Source organism: Panulirus ornatus, chromosome 17 (genome assembly GCF_036320965.1).
Source record: "Panulirus ornatus isolate Po-2019 chromosome 17, ASM3632096v1, whole genome shotgun sequence".
Lineage (NCBI taxonomy): Eukaryota > Metazoa > Arthropoda > Malacostraca > Decapoda > Palinuridae > Panulirus > Panulirus ornatus.
The window spans coordinates 48,017,891-48,042,251 of NC_092240.1; the positions used below are offsets into that span (position 1 = coordinate 48,017,891).

The window sequence follows — 24,361 nt, forward strand, 5'->3', positions numbered from 1 at the left end:
GATCGAGTCACAATATGTCAATGACCCTTGCCTGAGGATGGACATGCTGGGGGAACAGTTCTCCCTCGACTTCTGGACTGGAGAGGGAGCCTTGGAAATATTGTCTTTCCTGGATGTTGACGATGATAAGGACCAGGTGCCCCCAGACAGCATGATAATATGAAGTCCCTGTTACCAGTTGCATCTCTGAGGCCCATCTCTGGCGGATCTATTTTAGTTGGTCTATCTCCACGGATCCATCTTATCAACAGTTTCGTAGTGGTAAAAGGTCTTTATTTATGAAAGAAATCATTATTATTTAAAAAAAGAATTTTATTTTAGTTAAAAAAAAAAAAACTCTAAAGTCTTGCTCTTACATGTTTTTTCTATGTATTTCTGTGTTCCACTTTTCTATTACATCTGTTGTTCTAATCTAACAATAAAAAGATGGTAAAAATTAAATACTCAAACTTTATGTTTCTTAAGAAAAATATGGAAATTTGTTACTTATTCAAAATAATATATAAAATGATTTATAAAATTGTGTAATGAATTTCTTCCACTTTCAGAGTTCCTGTATGGTCAGGTTGGGTCAGGTGAGGAAGCGGGAGACAGAGGAGCAAGAGTTACCACACTGGAGATAGACACGAGGTCAGGCATGTGCCCCCCAGCCTCCTACTCCCTCCCCTGTGGCTGGGAAGATGAAAGCTGGTGTGCAGCAGCACTTGCACAGCAGCAAGTGCACAACAGTACTTACTCGATCAAACCACCTCACACCACATATTGTCCTCAAACACCTCATTTCCAACACACACACCCTCCTCCGTACAACTCTATCTATAGCCCACGCCTCGCAACCATATAACATTGTTGGAACCACTATTCCTTCAAACATACACATTTTTGCTTTCTAAGATAATGTTCTCGCCTTTGGCACATTTTTCAATGCTCTAGCCCCCCGTTCCCGTCCCCTTTAGTCGCCTTCTATGACACGTGAGGGACGCATGGGAAGTATTCTTTCTCCCTATCCCCATACATATATACATATATATATATATTTACATATTATCCCTGGGGATAGGGGGGAAAGAATACTTCCCACGTATTCCCTGCGTGTCGTAGAAGGCGACTAAAAGGGGAGGGAGCGGGGGGCTGGAAATCCTCCCCTCTCTATTTTTTCTTGATTTTTCCAAAAGAAGGAACAGAAAAGGGGGCCAGGTGAGGATATTCCCCCAAAGGCCCAGTCCTCTGTTCTTAACGCTACCTCGCTAATGCGGGAAATGGCGAATAGTTTAAAGGAAAGAGAAAAATATTTATATATACCTTATCTATTTTGCTTTGTAGCTGTCCCCCGCGTTAGCAAGGTAGAGCAAGGAAACAGACGAAAGAATGGTCCAACCCACCCCCATACACATGTATATACATACATGTCCACACACGCAAATATACATACCTATACATCTCCATGTACACATATATATACACACGCAGACTTATACATATATACACATGTACATAATTCATACTGTCTGCCTTTATTTATTCTCATCGCCACCCCGCCACACATGGAATAACAACCCCCTCCCCCCCTCATGTGTGTGAGGTAGCACTAGAAAAGGACAACAAAGGCCCTATTTGTTCACACTCAGTCTCTAGCTGTCATGTAATAATGCCCAGAAACCACAGCTTATCCCTGGGGATAGGGGAGAAAGAATACTTCCCACACATTCCTCACGTGTCGTAGAAGGCGACTAAAGGGGACAGGAGCAGGGAGCCAGAGACCCTCCCCTCCTTGTATTTTAACTTTCTAAAAGGGGAAACAGAAGGAGTCACGCGGGGAGTGCTCATCCTCCTCAAAAGCTCAGATTGGGGTGTCTAAATGTGTGTGGATGTAACCAACATGAGAAAAAAGGAGAGATAGGTAGTATGTTTGACGAAAGGAACCTGGATGTTTTGGCTCTGAGTGAAACGAAGCTCAAGGGTAAAGGGGAAGAGTGGTTTGGGAATGTCTTGGGAGTAAAGTCAGGGGTTAGTGAGAGGACAAAAGCAAGGGAAGGAGTAGCACTACTCCTGAAACAGGAGTTGTGGGAGTATGTGATAGAGTGTAAGAAAGTGAATTCTAGATTGATATGGGTAAAACTGAAAGTTGATGGAGAGAGATGGGTGATTATTGGTGCATATGCACCTGGGCATGAGAAGAAAGATCATGAGAGGCAAGTGTTTTGGGAGCAGCTGAATGAGTGTGTTAGTGGTTTTGATGCACAAGACCAGGTTATAGTGATGGGTGATTTGAATGCAAAGGTGAGTAATGTGGCAGTTGAGGGAATAATTGGTATACATGGGGTGTTCAGTGTTGTAAATGGAAATGGGGAAGAGCTTGTGGATTTGTGTGCTGAGAAAGGACTGGTGATTGGGAATACCTGGTTTAAAAAGAAAGATATACATAAGTATACATATGTAAGTAGGAGAGATGGCCAGAGAGCATTATTGGATTACGTGTTAATTGATAGGCGCGTGAAAGAGAGACTTTTGGATGTTAATGTGCTGAGAGGTGCAACTGGAGGGATGTCTGATCATTATCATGTGGAGGCGAAGGTGAAGATTTGTAGAGGTTTTCAGAAAAGAAGAGAGAATGTTGGGGTGAAGAGAGTGGTGAGAGTAAGCGAGCTTGGGAAGGAGACTTGTGTGAGGAAGTACCAGGAGAGACTGAATACAGAATGGAAAAAGGTGATAACAAAGGACGTAAGGGGGGTGGGGGAGGAATGGGATGTATTTAGGGAACCAGTAATGGCTTGCGCAAAAGATGCTTGTGGCATGAGAAGCGTTGGAGGTGGGTTGATTAGAAAGGGTAGTGAGTGGTGGGATGAAGAAGTAAGATCATTAGTGAAACAGAAGAGAAAGTCATTTGGATGATTTTTGCAGGGAAAAAATGCAAATGAGTGGGAGATGTATAAAAGAAAGAGGAAGGAGGTCAAGAGAAAGGTGCAAGAGGTGAAAAAGAGGGCAAATGAGAGTTGGGGTGAGAGAGTATCATTAAATTTTAGGGAGAATAAAAAGATGTTTTGGAAGGAGGTAAATAAAGTGCGTAAGACAAGGGAGCAAATGGGAACTTCAGTGAAGGGGGCTAATGGGGACGTGATAACAAGTAGTGGTGATGTGAGAAGGAGATGGAGTGAGTATCTTGAAGGTTTGTTGAATGTGTTTGATGAGTGGCAGATATAGGGTGTTTTGGTCGAGGTGGTGTGCAAAGTGAGAGGGTTAGGGAAAATAATTTGGTAAATAGAGAAGAGGTAGTAAAAGCTTTGTGGAAGATGAAAGCCGGCAAGGCAGCAGGTTTGGATGGTATTGCAGTGGAATCTATTAAAAAAGGGGGTGACTGTATTGTTGACTGGTTGGTAAGGTTATATAATGTATGTATGATTCATGGTGAGGTGCCTGAGGATTGGCGGAATGCTTGCATAGTGCCATTGTATGAAGGCAAAGGGGATAAGAGTGAGTGCTCAAATTACAGAGGTATAAGTTTGTTGAATATTCCTGGTAAATTATATGGGAGGGTATTGATTGAGAGGGTGAAGGATTGTACAGAGCATCAGATTGGGGAATAGCAGTGTGGTTTCACAAGTGGTAGAGGATGTGTGGATCAGGTGTTTGCTTTGAAGAATGTATGTGAGAAATACTTAGAAAAGCAAATGGATTTGTATGTAGCATTTATGGATCTGGAGAAGGCATATGATAGAGTTGATAGAGATGCTCTGTGGAAGGTATTAAGAATATATGGTGTGGGAGACAAGTTATCAGAAGCAGTGAAATGTTTTTATCGAGGATGTAAGGTATGTGTACATGTAGGAAGAGAGGAAAGTGATTGGTTCTCAGTGTATGTAGGTTTGCGGCAGGGATGTGTGATGTCTCCATGGTTGTTTAACTTGTTTTTGGATGGGGTTGGGAGGTGAATGCAATCGTTTTGGAAAGAGGGGCAAGTATGCAGTCTGTTGTAGATGAGAGAGCTTGGGAAGTGAGTCAGTTGTTGTTGGCTGATGATACAGCGCTGGTGGTTGATTCATGTGAGAAACTGCAGATACTTATGTATATCTTGCTTTTTAAACAAGGTATTCCCAATCACCAGTCCTTTTTCAGCACATAAATATACAAGCTCTTCACCATTTCCATTTACAACACTGAACACCCCATGTAAACCAATTATTCCCTCAATTGCCACATTACTCACCTTTGCATTCAAATCACTCATCAGTATAACCCGGTCTCGTGCATCAAAACTACTAACACACTCACTCAGCTGCTCCCAAAACACCTTGCCTCTCATGATCTTTCTTCTCATGACCAGGTGCATAGGCACCAATAATCACCCACCTCTCTCCATCCACTTTTAGTTTTAACCATATCAATCTAGAGATTACTTTCTTACACTCTATCACATACTCCAACCACTCCTGTTTCAGGAGTAGTGCTACTCTTTCCCTTGCTCTTGTCCTCTCACCAACCCCTGACTTTACTCCCAAGACATTCCTAAACCACTCTTCCCCTTTACCCTTGAGCTTCGTTTCACTCACAGCCACAACATCCAGGTTCCTTTCCTCAAACATACTGCCTATCTCTCCTTTTTTCTCATCTTGGTTACATCAACACATATAGACACCCCAATCTGAGCCTTCAAGGAGGATGAGCACTCCCCACGTGACTCCTCCTTCTGTTTCCCCTTTTAGAAACTTAAAATACAAGGAGGGGAGGGTTTCTAGCCCCCCGTTCCCGTCCCCTTTAGTCGCCTTCTATGACACGTGAGGAATGCATGGGAAGTATTCTTTCTCCCTATCCCCACACTTTTTTTTTTTTTTTTTTTTTATACTTTGTCGCTGTCTCCCGCGTTTGCGAGGTAGCGCAAGGAAACAGACGAAAGAAATGGCCCAACCCCCCCCCATACACATGTATATACATACGTCCACACACGCAAATATACATACCTACACAGCTTTCCATGGTTTACCCCAGACGCTTCACATGCCTTGATTCAATCCACTGACAGCACGTCAACCCCGGTATACCACATCGCTCCAATTCACTCTATTCCTTGCCCTCCTTTCACCCTCCTGCATGTTCAGGCCCCGATCACACAAAATCTTTTTCACTCCATCTTTCCACCTCCAATTTGGTCTCCCTCTTCTCCTTGTTCCCTCCACCTCCGACACATATATCCTCTTGGTCAATCTTTCCTCACTCATTCTCTCCATGTGCCCAAACCACTTCAAAACACCCTCTTCTGCTCTCTCAACCACGCTCTTTTTATTTCCACACATCTCTCTTACCCTTACATTACTCACTCGATCAAACCACCTCACACCACACATTGTCCTCAAACATCTCATTTCCAGCACATCCATCCTCCTGCGCACAACTCTATCCATAGCCCACGCCTCGCAACCATACAACATTGTTGGAACCACTATTCCTTCAAACATACCCATTTTTGCTTTCCGAGATAATGTTCTCGACTTCCACACATTCTTCAAGGCCCCCAGAATTTTCGCCCCCTCCCCCACCCTATGATCCACTTCCGCTTCCATGGTTCCATCCGCTGCCAGATCCACTCCCAGATATCTAAAACACTTCACTTCCTCCAGTTTTTCTCCATTCAAACTCACCTCCCAATTGACTTGACCCTCAACCCTACTGTACCTAATAACCTTGCTCTTATTCACATTTATTCTTAACTTTCTTCTTCCACACACTTTACCAAACTCAGTCACCAGCTTCTGCAGTTTCTCACATGAATCAGCCACCAGTGCTGTATCATCAGCGAACAACAACTGACTCACTTCCCAAGCTCTCTCATCCCCAACAGACTTCATACTTGCCCCTCTTTCCAAAACTCTTGCATTCACCTCCCTATATATATATATTATTTTTTATTATTTTTTATTTTGCTTTGTCGCTGTCTCCCGCGTTTGCGAGGTAGCGCAAGGAAACAGATGAAAGAAATGGCCCAACCCACCCCCATACACAATGTATACACACATGTCCACACACGCAAATATACATACCTATACATCTCAATGTACACACATATATACATACACAGACACAATACATATATACCCCTGCACACAATTCACACTGTCTGCCCCCATTCACTCCCATCGCCACCTCGCCACACATGGAATACCATCCCCCTCCCCCCTCATGTGTACGAGGTAGCACTAGGAAAAGCCAACAAAGGCCACATTCGTTCACACTCAGTCTCTAACAGCCTCGCAATAATGCCCGAAACCACAGCTCCCTTTCCACATCCAGGCCCCACACAACTTTCCATGGTTTACCCCAGACGCTTCACATGCCCTGATTCAATCCACTGACAGCACGTCAACCCCGGTATACCACATCGATCCAATTCACTCTACTCCTTGCCCTCCTTTCACCCTCCTGCATGTTCAGACCCCGATCACACAAAATCTTTTTCACTCCATCTTTCCATCTCCAATTTGGTCTCCCACTTCTCCTCATTCCCTTCACCTCCGACACATATATCCTCTTGGTCAATCTTTCCTCACTCATTCTCTCCATGTGCCCAAACCACTTCAAAACACCCTCTTCTGCTCTCTCAACCACGCTCTTTTTATTTCCACACATCTCTCTTACCCTTACATTACTTACTCGATCAAACCACCTCAGACCACACATTGTCCTCAAACATCTCATTTCCAGCACATCCACCCTCCTGCACACAACTCTATCCATAGCCCACGCCTCGAAACCATACAACATTGTTGGAACCACTATTCCTTCAAACATACCCATTTTTGCTTTCCAAGATAATGTTCTAGACTTCCACACATTCTTCAAGGCTCCCAGGATTTTTGCCCCCTTCCCCACCCTATGATTCACTTCCGCTTCCATGGTTCCATCCGCTGCCAGATCCACTCCCAGATATCTAAAACACTTTACTTCCTCCAGTTTTTCTCCTTTCAAACTTACCTCCCAATTGACTTGACCCTCAACCCTACTGTACCTAATAACCTTGCTCTTATTCACATTTACTCTTAACTTTCTTCTTTCACACACTTTACCAAACTCAGTCACCAGCTTCTGCAGTTTCTCACATGAATCAGCCACCAGCGCTGTATCATCAGCGAACAACAACTGACTCACTTCCCAAGCTCTCTCATCTACAACAGACTTCATACTTGCCCCTCTTTCCAAAACTCTTGCATTCACTTCCCTAACAACCCCATCCAAAAACAAATTAAACAACCATGGAGACATCACACACCCCTGCGGCAAACCTACATTCACTGAGAACCAATCACTTTCCTCTCTTCCTACACGTACACATGCCTTACGTCCTCGATAAAAACTTTTCACTGCTTCTAACAACTTGCCTCCCACACCATATATTCTTAATACCTTCCACAGAGCATCTCTATGAACTTATGCCTTCTCCAGATCCATAAATGCTACATACAAATCCATTTGCTTTTCTAAGTATTTCTCACATACATTCTTCAAAGCAAACACCTGATCCACACATCCTCTACCACTTCTGAAAACCACACTGCTCTTCCCCAATCTGATGCTCTGTACATGCCTTCACCCTCTCAATCAATACCCTCTCATATAATTTACCAGGAATACTCAACAAACTTATACCTCTGTAATTTGAGCACTCACTCTTATCCCCTTTGCCTTTGTACAATGGCACTATGCACGCATTCCGCCAATCCTCAGGCACCCCACCATGAATCATACATACATTAAATAACCTTACCAACCAGTCAACAATACAGTCACCCCCTTTTTTAATACATTCCACTGCAAAACCATCCAAACCTGCTGCCTTGCCGGCTTTCATCTTCCGCAAAGCTTTTACTACCTCTTCTCTGTTTACCAAATCATTTTCCCTAACCCTCTCACTTTGCACACCACCTCGACCAAAAAACCCTATATCTGCCACTCTATCATCAAACACATTCAACAAACCTTCAAAATACTCACTCCATCTCCTCACATCACCACTACTTGTTATCACCTCCCCATTTGTGCCCTTCACTGAAGTTCCCATTTGCTCCCTTGTCTTACGCACTTTATTTACCTCCTTCCAGAACATCTTTTTATTCTCCCTAAAATTTAATGATACTCTCTCACCCCAACTCTCATTTGCCCTCTTTTTCACCTCTTGCACCTTTGTCTTGACCTCCTGTCTCTTTCTTTTATATATCTCCCAATCAACTGCATTTTTTCCCTGCAAAAATCATCTAAATGCCTTTCTCTTCTCTTTCACTAATAATCTTACTTCTTCATCCCACCACTCACTACCCTTTCTAATCAACCCACCTCCCACTTTCCTCATGCCACAAGCATCTTTTGCGCAATCCATCACTGATTCCCTAAATACATCCCATTCCTCCCCCACTCCCCTTACTTCCATTGTTCTCACCTTTTTCCATTCTGTTCTCAGTCTCTCCTGCTACTTCCTCACACAAGTCTCCTTCCCAAGCTCACTTACTCTCACAACCCTCTTCACCCCAACATTCACTCTTCTTTTCTGAAAACCCATACAAATCTTCACCTTAGCCTCCACAAGATAATGATCAGACATCCCTCCAGTTGCACCTCTCAGCACATTAACATCCAAAAGTCTCTCTTTCGCATGCCTGTCAATTAACACGTAATCCAATAACGCTCTCTGGCCATCTCTCCTACTTACATACGTATACTTATGTATATCTTTCTTTTTAAACCAGGTATTCCCAATCACTAGTCCTTTTTCAGCACATAAATCTACAAGCTCTTCACCATTTCCATTTACAACACTGAACACCCCATGTATACCAATTATTCCCTCAACTGCCACATTACTCACCTTTGCATTCAAATCACCCATCACTATAACCCGGTCTCGTGCATCAAAACCACTAACACACTCATTCAGCTGCTCCCAAAACACTTGCCTCTCATGATCTTTCTTCTCATGCCCAGGTGCATATGCACCAATAATCACCAATCTCTCTCCATCAACTTTCAGTTTTACCCATATTAATCAAGAATTTACTTTCTTACATTCTATCACATACTCCCACAACTCCTGTTTCAGGAGTACTGCTACTCCTTCCCTTGCTCTTGTCCTCTCACTAACCCCTGACTTTACTCCCAAGACATTCCCAAACCACTCTTCCCCTTTACCCTTGAGCTTCGTTTCACTCAGAGCCAAAACATCCAGGTTCCTTTCCTGAAACATACTACCTATCTCTCCTTTTTTTCACATCTTGGTTACATCCACACAAATTTAGACACCCCAGTCTGAGCCTTCAAGGAGGATGAGCACTCCCCACGTGACTCCATTTTCTGTTTCCCATTTTAGAAAGTTAAAAATATAAGGAGGGGAGGATTTATATATATTTATTATTTATTTTGCTTTGTCGCTGTCTCCCGCACCTGTGAGGTAGCACAAGGAAACAGACAAAAGAAATGGCCCAACCCACCCCCACACACATGCACACACACACACACGTCCACACACACAAACATACACACCCACACATCCCAACGTAAACACATATACATATACATATACATATACACACATATACACACATGCACAAAATTCACACTGTCTGCCCCTACTCACCCCCATCGCCACCCCACCACACACGGAATTACATCCCCCTCCCCCCTCATGTGCACGAGGCAGCGCCAGGAAAAGACAACAAAGGCCCCATTCGCTCACACTCAGTCTCCAGTTGTCATGCAATAATGCCCGAAACCACAGCTCCCTTTCCACATCCAGGCCCCACACAATTTTCCATGCTTTACCCCAGATGCTTCACATGCCATGATTCAATCCACTGACAGCACGTCGACCCCGGTACACTACATTGATCCAATTCACTCTATTCCTTGCCCACCTTTCACCCTCCTGCATGTTCAGGCCCCGATCACTCAAAATCTTTTTCACTCCATCTTTCCACCCCCAATTTGGTCTCCCACTTCTCCTCGTTCCCTCCACCTCCGACACATATATCCATATGTGGTATTAAGAATATATGGTGTGGGAGGAAAGTTGTTAGAAGCAGTGAAAAGTTTTTATCGAGGATGTAAGGCATGTGTACGTGTAGGAAGAGAGGAAAGTGATTGGTTCTCAGTGAATGTAGGTTTGCGGCAGGGGTGTGTGATGTCTCGATGGTTGTTTAATTTGTTTATGGATGGGGTTGTTAGGGAGGTAAATGCAAGAGTTTTGGAAAGAGGGGCAAGTATGAAGTCTGTTGGGGATGAGAGAGCTTGGGAAGTGAGTCAGTTGTTGTTCGCTGATGATACAGCGCTGGTGGCTGATTCATGTGAGAAACTGCAGAAGCTGGTGACTGAGTTTGGAAAAGTGTGTGGAAGAAGAAAGTTAAGAGTAAATGTGAATAAGAGCAAGGTTATTAGGTACAGTAGGGTTGAGGGTCAAGTCAATTGGGAGGTGAGTTTGAATGGAGAAAAACTGGAGGAAGTGAAGTGTTTTAGATATCTGGGAGTGGATCTGGCAGCGGATGGAACCATGGAAGCGGAAGTGGAGCATAGGGTGGGGGAGGGGGCGAAAATCCTGGGGGCCTTGAAGAATGTGTGGAAGTCGAGAACATTATCTCGAAAGCAAAAATGGGTATGTTTGAAGGAATAGTGGTTCCAACAATGTTGTATGGTTTCGAGGCGTGGGCTATGGATAGAGTTGTGTGCAGGAGGATGGATGTGCTGGAAATGAGATGTTTGAGGACAATGTGTGGTGTGAGGTGGTTTGATCGAGTGAGTAACGTAAGGGTAAGAGAGATGTGTGGAAATAAAAAGAGCGTGGTTGAGAGAGCAGAAGAGGGTGTTTTGAAGTGGTTTGGGCACATGGAGAGGATGAGTGAGGAAAGATTGACCAAGAGGATATATGTGTCGGAGGTGGAGGGAACAAGGAGAAGAGGGAGACCAAATTGGAGGTGGAAAGATGGAGTGAAAAAGATTTTGTGTGATTGGGGCCTGAACATGCAGGAGGGTGAAAGGAGGGCAAGGAATAGAGTGAATTGGAGCGATGTGGTATACCGGGGTTGACGTGCTGTCAGTGGATTGAATCAAGGCATGTGAAGCGTCTGGGGTAAACCATGGAAAGCTGTGTAGGTATGTATATTTGCGTGTGTGGACGTATGTATGTACATGTGTATGGGGGGGGTTGGGCCATTTCTTTCGTCTGTTTCCTTGCGCTACCTCGCAAACGCGGGAGACAGCGACAAAGTATAAAAAAAAAAAAAAAAAATAATATATATATATATATATATATATATATATATATATATATATATATATATATATATATATATATATATATATATATATATATATATATTCATAAACCACAACATTAATGTATGTATGACTTATGGTGAGGTGCCTGAGGATTGGTGGAATGCTTGCATAGTGCCACTGTACAAAGGCAACGGGGATAAAAGTGAGTGCTCACATTACAGAGGTATAAGTTTCTTGAGTATTCCTGGGAAATTATATGGGAGGGTATTGATTGAGAGGGTGAAGGAATGTACAGAGCATCAGATTGGGGAAGAGCAGTGTGGTTTCAGAAGTGGTAGAGGATCAGGTGTTTCCTTTGAAGAATGTATGTGAGAAATACTTAGAAAAGCAAATGGATTTGTATGTAGCATTTATGGATCTGGAGAAGGCATATGATATAGTTGATAGAGATGCTCTGTGGAAGGTATTAAGAATATATGGTGTGGGAGGCAAGTTGTTAGAAGCGATGAAAAGTTTTTATCGAGGATGTAAGGCATGTGTACGTGTAGGAAGAGAGGAAAGTGATTGGTTCTCAGTGAATGTACGTTTGTGGCAGGGGTGTGTGATGTCTCCATGGTTGTTTAATTTGTTTATGGATGGGGTTGTTAGAGAGGTGAATGCAAGAGTTTTGGAAAGAGGGGCAAGTATGCAGTCTGTTGGGGATGAGAGAGCGTGGGAAGTGAGTCAGTTGTCGTTCGCTGATGATACAGCGCTGGTGGCTGATTCGTGTGAGAAACTGCAGAAGCTGGTGAGTGAGTTTCTTAAAGTGTCTGAAAGAAGAAAGCTGAGAGTAAATGTGAATAAGAGCAGGGCTATTAGGTACAGTAGGGTTGAGGGACAAGTCAATTGAGAGGTAAGTTTGAATGGAGAGAAAATGGAGGAAGTGAAGTGTTTTAGATATCTGGGAGTGGATCTGACAGTGGATGGAACCATGGAAGCGGAAGTGAATCACAGGGTGGGGGGAGGGGGCGAAAGTTCTGGGAGCACTGAAGAATGTGTGGAAGTCGAGAACATTATCTCGGAAAGCAAAAATGGGTATGTTTGAAGGAATAGTGGTTCCAACAATGTTATATGGTTGTGAGGCATGGGCTATAGATAGAGTTGTGTGGAGGAAGGTGGATGTGCTGGAAATGAGGTGTCTGAGGACATGTGGTGTGAGGTGGTTTGATCAAGTAAATAATAATATGGTAAGAGAGATGTGTGGTAATAAAAAGACTGTGGTTGAGAGAGCAGAAGAGGGTGTTTTGAAATGGTTTGGGCACATGGAGAGAATGAGTGAGGAAAGATTGACCAAGAGGATATATGTGTCAGAGGTGGAGGGAACGAGGAAAATTAGGAGACCAAATTGGAGGTGGACAAATGGAGTGAAAAAGATTTTGAGTGATCAGGGCCTGAACATGCAGGAGGGTGAAAGGCGTGCAAGGAATAGAGTGAATTGGAATGATGTGGTAGCCTGGGGTCAACGTGCTGTCAATGTTTTTAACCAGGGCATGTGAAGCGTCTGGGGTAAACCATGGAAAGTTTTGTGGGGCCTGGATGTGGAAAGGGAGCTGTGGTTTCAGTGCATCATTACATGACAGCTACACTGAGTGTGAACGAATGTGGCCTTTGTTGTCTTTTCCTAGCGCTACCTTGCACACATGAGGGGGGAGGGGGTTGTTATTTCATGTGTGGCGGGGTGGCGATGGGAATGAATAGAGGGAGACTATGAACTATGTACATGTGTATATATGTATGTCTGTGTGTGTATATATAGGTATACGTTGAGATGTATAGGTATGTATAATTGCGTGTATGGACGTGTATGTATATACATGTGTATGTGGGTGGGTTGGGCCATTCTTTTGTCTGTTTCCTTGCGCTACCTCGCTAATGCGGAAGACAGCGACAAAGCAAATAATAATAAAAAACCACAACAACACAATCTTTATCATGCACATGTAGGTATATAAGAACATGGACATTACATATTCATTTCCATACTGTCATTGGCATATGATCTCTTAATAGGATACAACCAGTGTGATTAATTATTAATTTCATTATACTTCGTTGCTGTCTCCTGCATTAGCGAGGCAGTGCAAGGAAACAGAAGAGAGAATAACCCAATCCATACACATGCATATACATAAAGGCCCACACACGTACATATACATTCCTATACATTTCAATGTATACATACATATACACACACAGACATATACATATATACACATGTATATATTCATACTTGCTGCCTTCATCCATTTCCGTCGCCATCCCACCACACATGAAACAGCATCCCCTTCCCCCCATGTGTGTGTGAGGTAGTGCAAGGAAAAGACAACAAAGGCCACATTCGTCCACACTCAGTCTCTAGCTGTCATGTGTAATGCACTGAAACCATAGTTCCCTTTCCACACCCAGGCCCCACAAAACCTTCCATGGTTTACCCCAGAATATTCACATGCTCTGGTTCAATCCACTGACAGCACGTCGACCGCGGTATACTACATCATTCTAATTCACTCTACTCCTTGCGTGCCTTTCACCCTTCCGTATGTTCAGGCCCCAATCACTCAAAATCTTTTTCATTCCCTTCCTCCATCTCCAATTTGGTCTCCCACTTCTCGTTTCCTCCACCTCTGACACATACATCCTCTTTGTCAATCTTCCTTCACTCATTCTCTCCATGTGATCAAACCATTTCAATACATACTCTTCTGCTTTCTCAACCACAATCTTTTTATTGCCACACATCTCTCTTACCCTTTCATTACTTACTCGATCAAACCACCTCATACCACATACTGTCCTCAAACATTTCATTTCCAATGCATCCACCCTCCTCTGCACAACCCTATCTATAGCCCATGCCTCGCAACCATATAACATTGTTGGAATCACTCTTCCTTCAAACACCCATTTTTGCTCTTCGAGATAATGTTCTCACCTTCCATACATTATTCAGCACTCCCAGAACCTTCGTCCCCTCCCCCACCCTGTGACTCACTTCTGCTTCCATGGTTCCATCCGCTGCTATATCCACTCCAAGATATCTAAAACACTTCACTTCCTCCAGCTTTCCTCCATTCAAACTTACCTCCCAATCAACTTGTCCCTCAACCCTAAGTGATTAACATATAAGTCTTTTGTACCATAAAAATCTCTTCAGTTTCCTTAACAGAAACTTCTGCTATAATTCATGATATTCTAATTTGTGCATATTCCTATTCTTACCTGATGTATAAGGTACACAATAACGATGATGGCATAATAGTGGAAAGGAAAGGAACCATCAGCCAATTTGAATATTGGTGTCATCCATACTATCCCAGCAAATACCAGCCCAAACAAAAGTCTGTAAAAGAAAATAAAAAACATGATACCTGACATATCAGAATAATAAAAGAAATGCAAGAAAACAAAATCTTTAAAAGTTTCAATGGAATGAGGAAAAGCAGAAAGGCGGATGATCAAAGGCAAAGTGACAATAAAAAGAAAGGGAGTGGATACGAGAGTTATGACAGAGAAGCACAGATAAATATGCTTAGACTGTATGGTTTGAAGGTTTTGCAGGAGTCCTATTCCTGTATACATTGGAAAAATGCATACAAGATATAATTATACAAAGAAATATCAAAAGCCTGTACTTCTTCATTCCACCTACCCTTTCTAATCTGCCCACCTCCCACGCTTCTCATGCCACAAGCATCTTTTGCGCAAGCCATCATTGCTTCCCTAAATACACCCCAATCCTCCCCCTACTCCCCTTACATCCTTTGTTCTCACTTTTTCCATTCTGTACTCAGTCTCTCCTGGTACTTCCTCACACAAGTCTCCTTCCCAAGCTCATTTACTCTCACCACTCTCTTCGCCCCAACATTCTCTCTTCTTTTCTGAAAACCTCTACAATCTTCACCTTCACCTCCACAAGATAATGATCAGACATCCCTCCAGTTGCACCTTTCAGCACATTAACATCCAAAAGTCTCTCTTTCGCGCACCTATCAATTAACACATAATCCAATACCAGCTCTCTGGCCATTTCTCCTACTTACATACACATACTTATGTACATCTCTCTTTTTAAACCAAGTATTCCCAATCACCAGTCCTTTTTCAGCACACAAATCTACAAGCTCCTCACCATTTCCATTTACAACACTGAACACCCTATGTACACCAACTATTCCCTCAACTGCCACATCACTCACCTTTGCATTCAAATCACCCATCACTATAACCCAGTCTCATGCATCAAAACTACTAACACACTCACTCAGCTGCTCCCAAAACACTTGCCTCTCATGATCTTTCTCCTCATGCCCAGGTGCATATGCACCAATAATCACCCATCTCTCTCCATCCACTGTTAGTTTTACCCATATCAATCTAGAGTTTACTTTCTTACATTCTATCACATACTCCCACCACTCCTGTTTCAGGAGTAGTGCTACTCCTTCCCTTGCTCTTGTCCTCTTACCAACCCCTGACTTTACTCCCAAGACATTCCCAAACCACTCTTCCCCTTTATATTTGAGCTTCGTTTCACTCAGAGGCAGAGTGAAAATTAAAAAAACTAAGTGTGCTTGCATTAGTGTGGAAATTCACATTTCACTCTAACACACAAGGTACATGTTAAATATATAAGGGAAGCAGGAGGCTATATATTCCTGGAAATGGGAATGGAATTAATGATAACAGAGACAATGAAATACTGTATCTAAAGAATAATAACATTCAGGACAGACTAACATAAGTGCTACGGTATTATAATTTTTTTCATACTCACTCACCATTTCTTGCCTCAGTGAAGTATGATGTGGGACAGAAGACTGAACTTTAAAGAAAAAATCCTAATTTAGTCCTTTCTTCCGTTCCTTCTTCTAGAAAGCGATGATATAGTAGGGGTGTATTTCTAGCCCCCTGCTCACACCCATCTCTGTTGCCATCTATGATACACAGAAAACTTGTGGCTAGTACTCTTTCTTCCCTGTCCCTAAGAAGAATATGAAGAAAACTACCCTAAAAATAATGGGAGACAAAGCAAACTATGGACATTTCCCACACATGTGATTCCACAAAGTAAAGTTGCAATCATTAGCCCAGGAGGAAGATCTGTCATTACTGTGGTGGTACTTACTTTCAGTAATAACTTTAGATAGCTTCAAAAATGTTCACAAGGTCAAATAAAAAAAAAAGGTGAATATATGTCAAGGTATTCTATAGAATCCTCTAACAAACAAAATACATGTAATTTAGCATTTGCAAATCTGCATGCTATTTTAGGTTTTATTGAAGTATACCTTCAGCCTCAATTTCTATAGTAATTTCTTCTTTTCCAATTCCCAATTTACCACAGGGTTCTTGAACAAGTTGTTCTAAGCTGCCACAGTTTGAACATTAATGATACAAAAAAAAAAACTTCCAGCCTATGGAATATCACTCATGGACTGAAAGGATACTGGCTTCAAAAAGCATTGGCTTATATTCATATTCACAATGCTCCCTCACACAATGACTTGTCTCTGGATTGTGAAAACACAATGCATACTCACATACTGGCCATCAGTGTTGGTGGATGACATAAAATTGATGTGTGGATTATTTTCTTGAAATCCAGTCAGAGATATTGTCCTAAGACTATTATGTATGCAGAAAGCAACAACTTTTGGGGGAATGTATTGAAAAGGAAGCATACATTATGAGGGGTGTTTTACAGTCCATACTAAACTGGATCTACTCCATTAAATTGGGAAAAGAGTAATGACACATACACTAGATAAACATAAAGTTTCACAGTATGATTTTTTCATAACTATTACTTCCATAATATAACAACTCTATTGCTATATAACAACAAAATTCTTTTAATGCAAGAATCATGCTCTCGAAATGAAGATTATGAGAATGGTAGTGAAGCATAATCAAACCTAAGTGCACCTGCACTCAAACTTACCGTAATGGATAAGTAACCACAAAGGGAGTGAGAGGTTCGGGACCAGCAGTGTAACGGGATATGTAGAGTGGCAGGAATACTTGGACAGGAGTCAGGGGTATGGAAAGAAGTGCTAATCGGTCTTTTGGGACTCCACTTTCTGTCAGCTTCAGGACAGTTAATGAGTCTGCAGCAGCAAAACCAATCTGAACAAGGGAAAATTTCTTTTAAGATTAACAGAGTATGCAATACATTGATTTCTATTAAAAATGATTATACAGTAAAACCTCAGTTTAGGGTTTTTTCTTGTAATTCCAGTACTATTGAAGTCTAATCTACTGAGGGTTTACCGCAGATGAGATGTTAAACATACATAAAAAAAAAAAATCAGAAAGAATATTTTCTTCCCTCATAGTGGACTCATGATCATCCCCATTTCTGATGTTGAGAAATCTCAGACAAACCAGAAACAAATATCAATAAAATCCTAAATTATTTGCAAAATATTCTACAAAAACTGCAAAAAAAACCCAAAATACAAACAATACTGTATATCAAGGGACAATGCAAAATTCTATGCAATTTCAACAGACTGCAACAAGATGCATATTATTAGCAAACTCCACTAAATTCTAAGTTATCAATGTCTAATGTGGTTTCTTAACTCCTAATAAAAGAGCAACAGTGAATCAAGTTGACTCTGCAAGGAATGAGAAAGCCTCTCTCTTCCCCATCATACTGTGCACCAAAGTCCTATTCTCAACATCTGTAGGTAATCAAGTCTACTGTATCACAAAAAAAAAAAAAAAAAAAAACACACAAGAAAACAGGCTTCAACTCCAAAAGTTATGATTTGAATATTTCTACTGTAAATGTACTATAGTTTCATCTATAATGAACAAGAGAGAAAGTATCCAAAACATACACTACACTTATCGTCAGTTACTTTTGGTTCCATACTTTATCTACAATCATTTACTAAAAAGATTAAAGAAGTATCAAGTACATTAATGAAAAGATAATTTCTTACAGATTTTCATCTACATATTACCATAAAGGTCTATTTACTTCAATGTGTCAATAAAAATAATATCTCAGTCATACCTATAGAAAAGAGTAAAAAGAGAAGGGCTTCCACATTTGCAACTAAATTACAAGAAAATTGCATACCTTGCATGTCAGCAACAAAATAATTAAATTTTGCATTGTCTTCATCTTCAGGATACGACCAAGTATTTGGTATGTGCCAAGCAATCCAAACTCAGGCTCATCAAGATCAACCTGCCAAATTTTGAGGTTAGTCAATGTACAAAGCTTTACTAAATGTATGTGCAGACTAACTGTACAGTATGAAGAAATCTTCAACAGGAATGGAGTTCTCAATCCTATACCCTAACTTTTCAGTCAACTTCAGTAACACAAAGAAAATTGACAATTCAATGCTTGTGGTACTGTATAAATATATATATATATATATATATATATATATATATATATATATATATATATACATTTTCTTTTCTTTCTTATTTGTTTGCTATCTATGTGCTTTTCAATCACTTAGATTTCTGATGACAAATCTTTTTCTCAAACATATACACTCGTCTAACATTTACCTTCATGTTCAAATTTTGCCTCCATGTTCAAATTTCTTCTTTTCACCAATCTTCATATTATTCTGTTACTCATGGGTACTAACAACTTCAATACTAAAACTCTTATCAAAAATTTAGCATGAAATAAACCACGTAAAATAATATGGCCAGCCTCTAAATCTGTCTAGCCTCATCTACTTCATTACAGATACGTAAAAGAACTAACTGCCAAGCTTTTTCCTGTGCTATCCTGTATAAAACAGATTAAGATATTTACCAAGACGTTTCACAACTACTAACTTACCTCAGATTTGTCTTTTTCGTGCTTCAGTAACCAGACTCCAGTTGTTGTTAAACAGAATATCAAGCCCCAGAAATAAAGGAAGCCTGTAGAAAAAATATCAAAATAACAGATTTCTACTCTTAGAACAAAACAAGTCATTCATATCTTTGCCCATTCTGACCTCCATGGAAGCAGAACAGGCAAAGAAAATGGTTATCAAATGACTTAGCCATTGAAGCAGGACATTATGAACATGAATTGACTAGTAAGTCCTACAAAAATCTTAAAATTCCCAGCAGGAATGCAACAAATTCAAGCTTTTCCAGCTAGTGGTTATTACAAGAAATATGCCATAAACTGAAAACAAAAACATGGTTTCATTAATTTTGAAAAGTATATAAACTATTTTGCAAGGTATACAACCACAAAGTAATCCTAGACATGTGGGAAGAAGATAAACTATGACAGTGTGTCTCATGAGGGGTCCTGGCTGTATGGACAAGCAGTCATCACTAAAAGGTCTAAGAAGTGTGAGGGTTACAATAAATAAATGTGTCCTCAGCCTGCAAAAGGGTTAAGTAATGTTAAGTGATAAAAAGAGTTTTGGAAAGAGGGGCAAGTATGCAGTCTGTTGTGGATGAGAGAGCTTGGGAAGTGAATCAGTTGTTGTTTGCTGATGATACAGTGCTGGTGGCTGATTCATGTGAGAAACTGCAGAAGCTGGTGACTGAGTTTGGAAAAGTGTGTGAAAGAAGAAAGTTAAGTGTAAATGTGAATAAGAGCAAGGTTATTAGGTACAGTAGGGTTGAGGGTCAAGTCAATTGGGAGGTAAGTTTGAATGAAGAAAAACTGGAGGAAGTAAAGTGTTTTAGATATCTGGGAGTGGATCTAGCAGTGGATGGAATCATGGAAGCGGAAGTGAATCATAGGGTGGGGGAGGGGGTGAAAATTATATATAAATTATATATATTGTCCTCAAACAACCCCCTCCCCCTCATGTGTGCGAGGTAGCGCTAGGAAAAGACACCAAAGGCCACATTCGTTCACACTCAGTCTCTAGCTGTCATGTAATAATGCACCGAAACCACAGCTCCCTTTCCACATCCAGGGCCCACACAACTTTCCATGGTTTACCCAAGACACTTCACATGCCCTGGTTCAATCCATTGACAGCACGTCGACCCCGGTATACCACATCGTTCCAATTCACTCTATTCCTTGCACGCCTTTCACCCTCCTGCATGTTCAGGCCCCGATCACTCAAAATCTTTTTCACTCCATCTTTCCACCTCCAATTTGGTCTCCCACTTCTCCTAGTTCCCTCCACCTCTGACACATTTATTCTCTTGGTCAATCTTTCCTCACTCATTCTCTCTATGTGACCAAACCATTTCAAAACACCCTCTTCTGCTCTCTCAACCACACTCTTTTTATTTCCACACATCTCTCTTACCCTTACATTACTTACTCGATCAAACCACCTCACACCACACATTGTCCTCAAACATCTCATTTCCAGCACATTCACCCTCCTGTGCACAACTCTATCTATAGCCCACGCCTCGCAACCATACATCATTGTTGGAACCACTATTCCTTCAAACATACCCATTTTTGCTTTCCGAGACAATGTTCTCGACTTCCAAGCATTCTTCAAGGCTCCCAGAACTTTCGACCCCTCCCCCACCCTATGATTCACTTCCGCTTCCATGGTTCCATCCGCTGCCAGATCCACTCCCAGATATCTAAAACACTTTACTTCCTCCAGTTTTTCTCCATTCAAACTTACCTCCCAATTGACTTGACCCTCAACCCTACTGTACCTAATAACCTTGCTCTTATTCACATTTACTCTTAACTTTCTTCTTTCACACACTTTACCAAACTCAGTCACCAGCTTCTGCAGTTTCTTACATGAATCAGCCACCAGCGCTGTATCATCAGCGAACAACAACTGACTCACTTCCCAAGCTCTCTCATCCACAACAGACTGCATACTTGCCCCTCTTTCCAAAACTCTTTCATTCACCTCCCTAACAACCCCATCCATAAACAAATTAAACAACCATGGAGACATCACACACCCCTGCCACAAACCTACATTCACTGAGAACCAATCGCTTTCCTCTCTTCCTACACGTACACATGCCTTACATCCTCGATAAAAACTTTTCACTGCTTCTAACAACTTGCCTCCCACACCATATATTCTTAAAACCTTCCACAGAGCATCTCTATCAACTCTATCATAAGCCTTCTCCAGATCCATAAATGCTACATACAAATACATTTGTTTTTCTAAGTATTTCTCACATACATTCTTCAAAGCAAACACCTGATCCACACATCCTCTACCACTTCTGAAAACCACACTGCTCTTCCCCAATCTGATGCTCTGTACATGCCTTCACCCTCTCAATCAATACCCTCCCATATAATTTACCAGGAATACTCAACAAACTTATACCTCTGTAATTTGAGCACTCACTCTTATCCCCTTTGCCTTTGTACAATGGCACTATGCACGCATTCCACCAATCCTCAGGCACCTCACCATGAATCATACATACATTAAATAACCTTACCAACCAGTCAACAATACAGTCACCCCCTTTTTTAATAGATTCCACTGCAATACCATCCAAACCTGCTGCCTTGCCGGCTTTCATCTTCCGCAATGCTTTTACTACCTCTTCTCTATTTACCAAATCATTTTCCCTAACCCTCTCACTTTGCACACCACCTCGACCAAAACACCCTATATCTGCCACTCTATCATCAAACTCATTCAACAAACCTTCAAAATACTCACTCCATCTCCTTCTCACATCACCACTACTTGTTATCACCTCCCCATTAGCCCCCTTCACTGAAGTTCCCATTTGCTCCCTTGTCTTACGCACTTTATTTACCTCCTTCCAAACCATCTTTTTATTCTCCCTGAAATTCAATGATACTCTCTCACCCCAACTCTCATTTGCCCTCTTTTTCACCTCTTGCACCTTTCTCTTGACCTCCTGCCTCTTTCTTTTATACATCTCCCACTCATTTGCATTTTCTCCCTGCAAAAATCGTCCAAACGCCTCTCTCTTCTCTTTCACTAATAATCTTACTTCTTCATCCCAACACTCACTACCTTTTCTAATCAACCCACCTCCCACGCTTCTCATGCCACAAGCATCTTTTGCGCAAGCCATCACTGATTCCCTAAATACATCCCATTCCTCCCCCACTCCCCTTACCTCCTTTGTCCTCACCTTTTTCCATTCTGTACTCAGTCTCTCCTGGTACTTCCTCACACAAGTCTCCTTCCCAAGCTCACTTACTCTCACCACTCTCTTCACCCCAACATTCTCTCTTCTTTTCTGAAAACCCCCACAAATCTTCACCTTCGCCTCCACAAGATAATGATCAGACATCCCTCCAGTTGCACCTCTCAGCACATTAACATCCAAAAGTCTCTCTTTTGTGCGTCTATCAATTAACACGTAATCCAATAACGCTCCCTGGCCATCTCTCCTACTTACATATGTATACTTATATATATCTCGCTTTTTAAACCAGGTATTCCCAATCACCAGTCCTTTTTCAGCACATAAATCTACAAGCTCTTCACCATTTCCATTTACAACACTGAACACTCCATGTATACCAATTATTCCCTCACCTGCCACATTACTCACCTTTGCATTCAAATCACCCATCACTATAACCCAGTCTTGTGCATCAAAACCACTAACACTCATTCAGCTGCTCACAAAACACTTGCCTCTCATGATCTTTCTTCTCATGCCCAGGTGCATATGCACCAATAATCACCCATCTCTCTCCATCCACTTTCAGTTTTACCCATATCAATCTAGAATTTACTTTCTTACACTCTATCACATACTCCCACCACTCCTGATTCAGGAGTAGTGCTACTCCTTCCCTTGCTCTTGTCCTCTCACTAACCCCTGACTTTACTCCCAAGACATTCCTAAACCACTCTTCCCCTTTACCCTTGAGCTTCGTTTCACTCAGAGCCAAAACATCCAGGTTCCTTTCCTGAAACATACTACCTATCTCTCCTTTTTTCTCATCTTGGTTACATCCACACACATTTAGACACCCCAATCTGAGCCTTCGAGGAGGATGAGCACTCCTCGCGTGACTCCTTCTTCTGTTTCCCCTTTTAGAGCACTCCTCGCGTGACTCCTTCTTCTGTTTCCCCTTTTAGAAAGTTAAAATTCAAGGAGGGGAGGGTTTCTGGGCCCCCGCTCCCGTCCCCTTTAGTCGCCTTCTACGACACGTGAGGAATGCGTGGGAAGTATTCTTTCTCCCCTATCCCCAGGGATTCTGATATTTCATAATATTTGCTAAAAATAATTTCTTCCCTTAAAACCTTACTGCAACCCTGAGGAATACTGTTGTGACCCTCATTTAGGTTGTGACCCTAAGTTTGGCAACCACTTCTACAGAGTAACAGGGAAATCATTTTGACAAAGATAGTTAATGCATAAGACCTATGATTCCAGAGCAAAAAACACCATATATCCCAAGAACTTGAACTTACTCTAAATATTCTGCTTTCACACACTCTTCCAAAATTTGTCACCAGCTTTTGGAGTTTCTATTTGGAGTCTGTTCTCAAAAGTTGTGGCATCTACAAATAAGCAACCAAGACCCACACTTCATCAGGAACTATTCACGTGTAACCTACAAGAAGAAAAAAAACTCACCTGGAAGAGTAACAAGGGAATCATGTTGACCAAGATAGTTAATGCAGAAGTCCTTTGATTCCAGAGCAAGAAACACCACATATCCCAGGAAGTAGCCTGCTGTTTGCCCAACGGAATTACAAGTTGAAGCCCATCCAACATTTTTTCTGAAGAAAAAAGAGACCTTATCCAATAAAAAAAAATCCTTGCATCTACAATCTATATTCAGCTACTTTAAACTCCCTAAGCTTAGGTTATTTCCTGATGAAACTTCTAAGATAACAAGGAGGGACTCTTCTTTTCACATGAAAACAACTTGTTTTTCTCAGTCAAATGACAAATAAAACTTCTGTAACATATCCCGTAAAACCAGCTTGAAAATTGTAGTAAGAATTTACTACAAAAGGAAAGGATCAAAAAAATTAATAATTTCATCAGCATTCAAATGTTTAGTACATTTCCCTCTAACTGAATTTGCATTGCAGGGCAACTAAGGGGTTCTCTCTTATTTTTCAATTTGCTTAATAATTCATCCAATGCACAAACTTTCTTTTTTCATCTTGTTACTTCCTTTTCT

The 24,361-nt window shown here is 41.5% G+C and overlaps 1 protein-coding gene across 3 annotated transcripts in view; it reads right to left on the reverse strand.

Moving 5' to 3' along the window:
* LOC139754713 (acetyl-coenzyme A transporter 1) overlaps positions 1 to 24,361 on the reverse strand; it is a 67,631-nt gene that overhangs the window by 17,651 nt on the left and 25,619 nt on the right. For all 3 annotated transcript variants that reach the window (XM_071672286.1, XM_071672285.1, XM_071672283.1), the window contains exons 6-10: positions 23,806 to 23,951; positions 19,106 to 19,188; positions 18,377 to 18,487; positions 17,228 to 17,412; positions 14,506 to 14,626 (exon numbers count right to left, since the gene is read on the reverse strand). In XM_071672286.1, the coding sequence (XP_071528387.1) occupies positions 14,506 to 14,626; positions 17,228 to 17,412; positions 18,377 to 18,487; positions 19,106 to 19,188; positions 23,806 to 23,951 (646 nt within the window). The remainder of the gene's footprint in view (positions 1 to 14,505; positions 14,627 to 17,227; positions 17,413 to 18,376; positions 18,488 to 19,105; positions 19,189 to 23,805; positions 23,952 to 24,361) is intronic.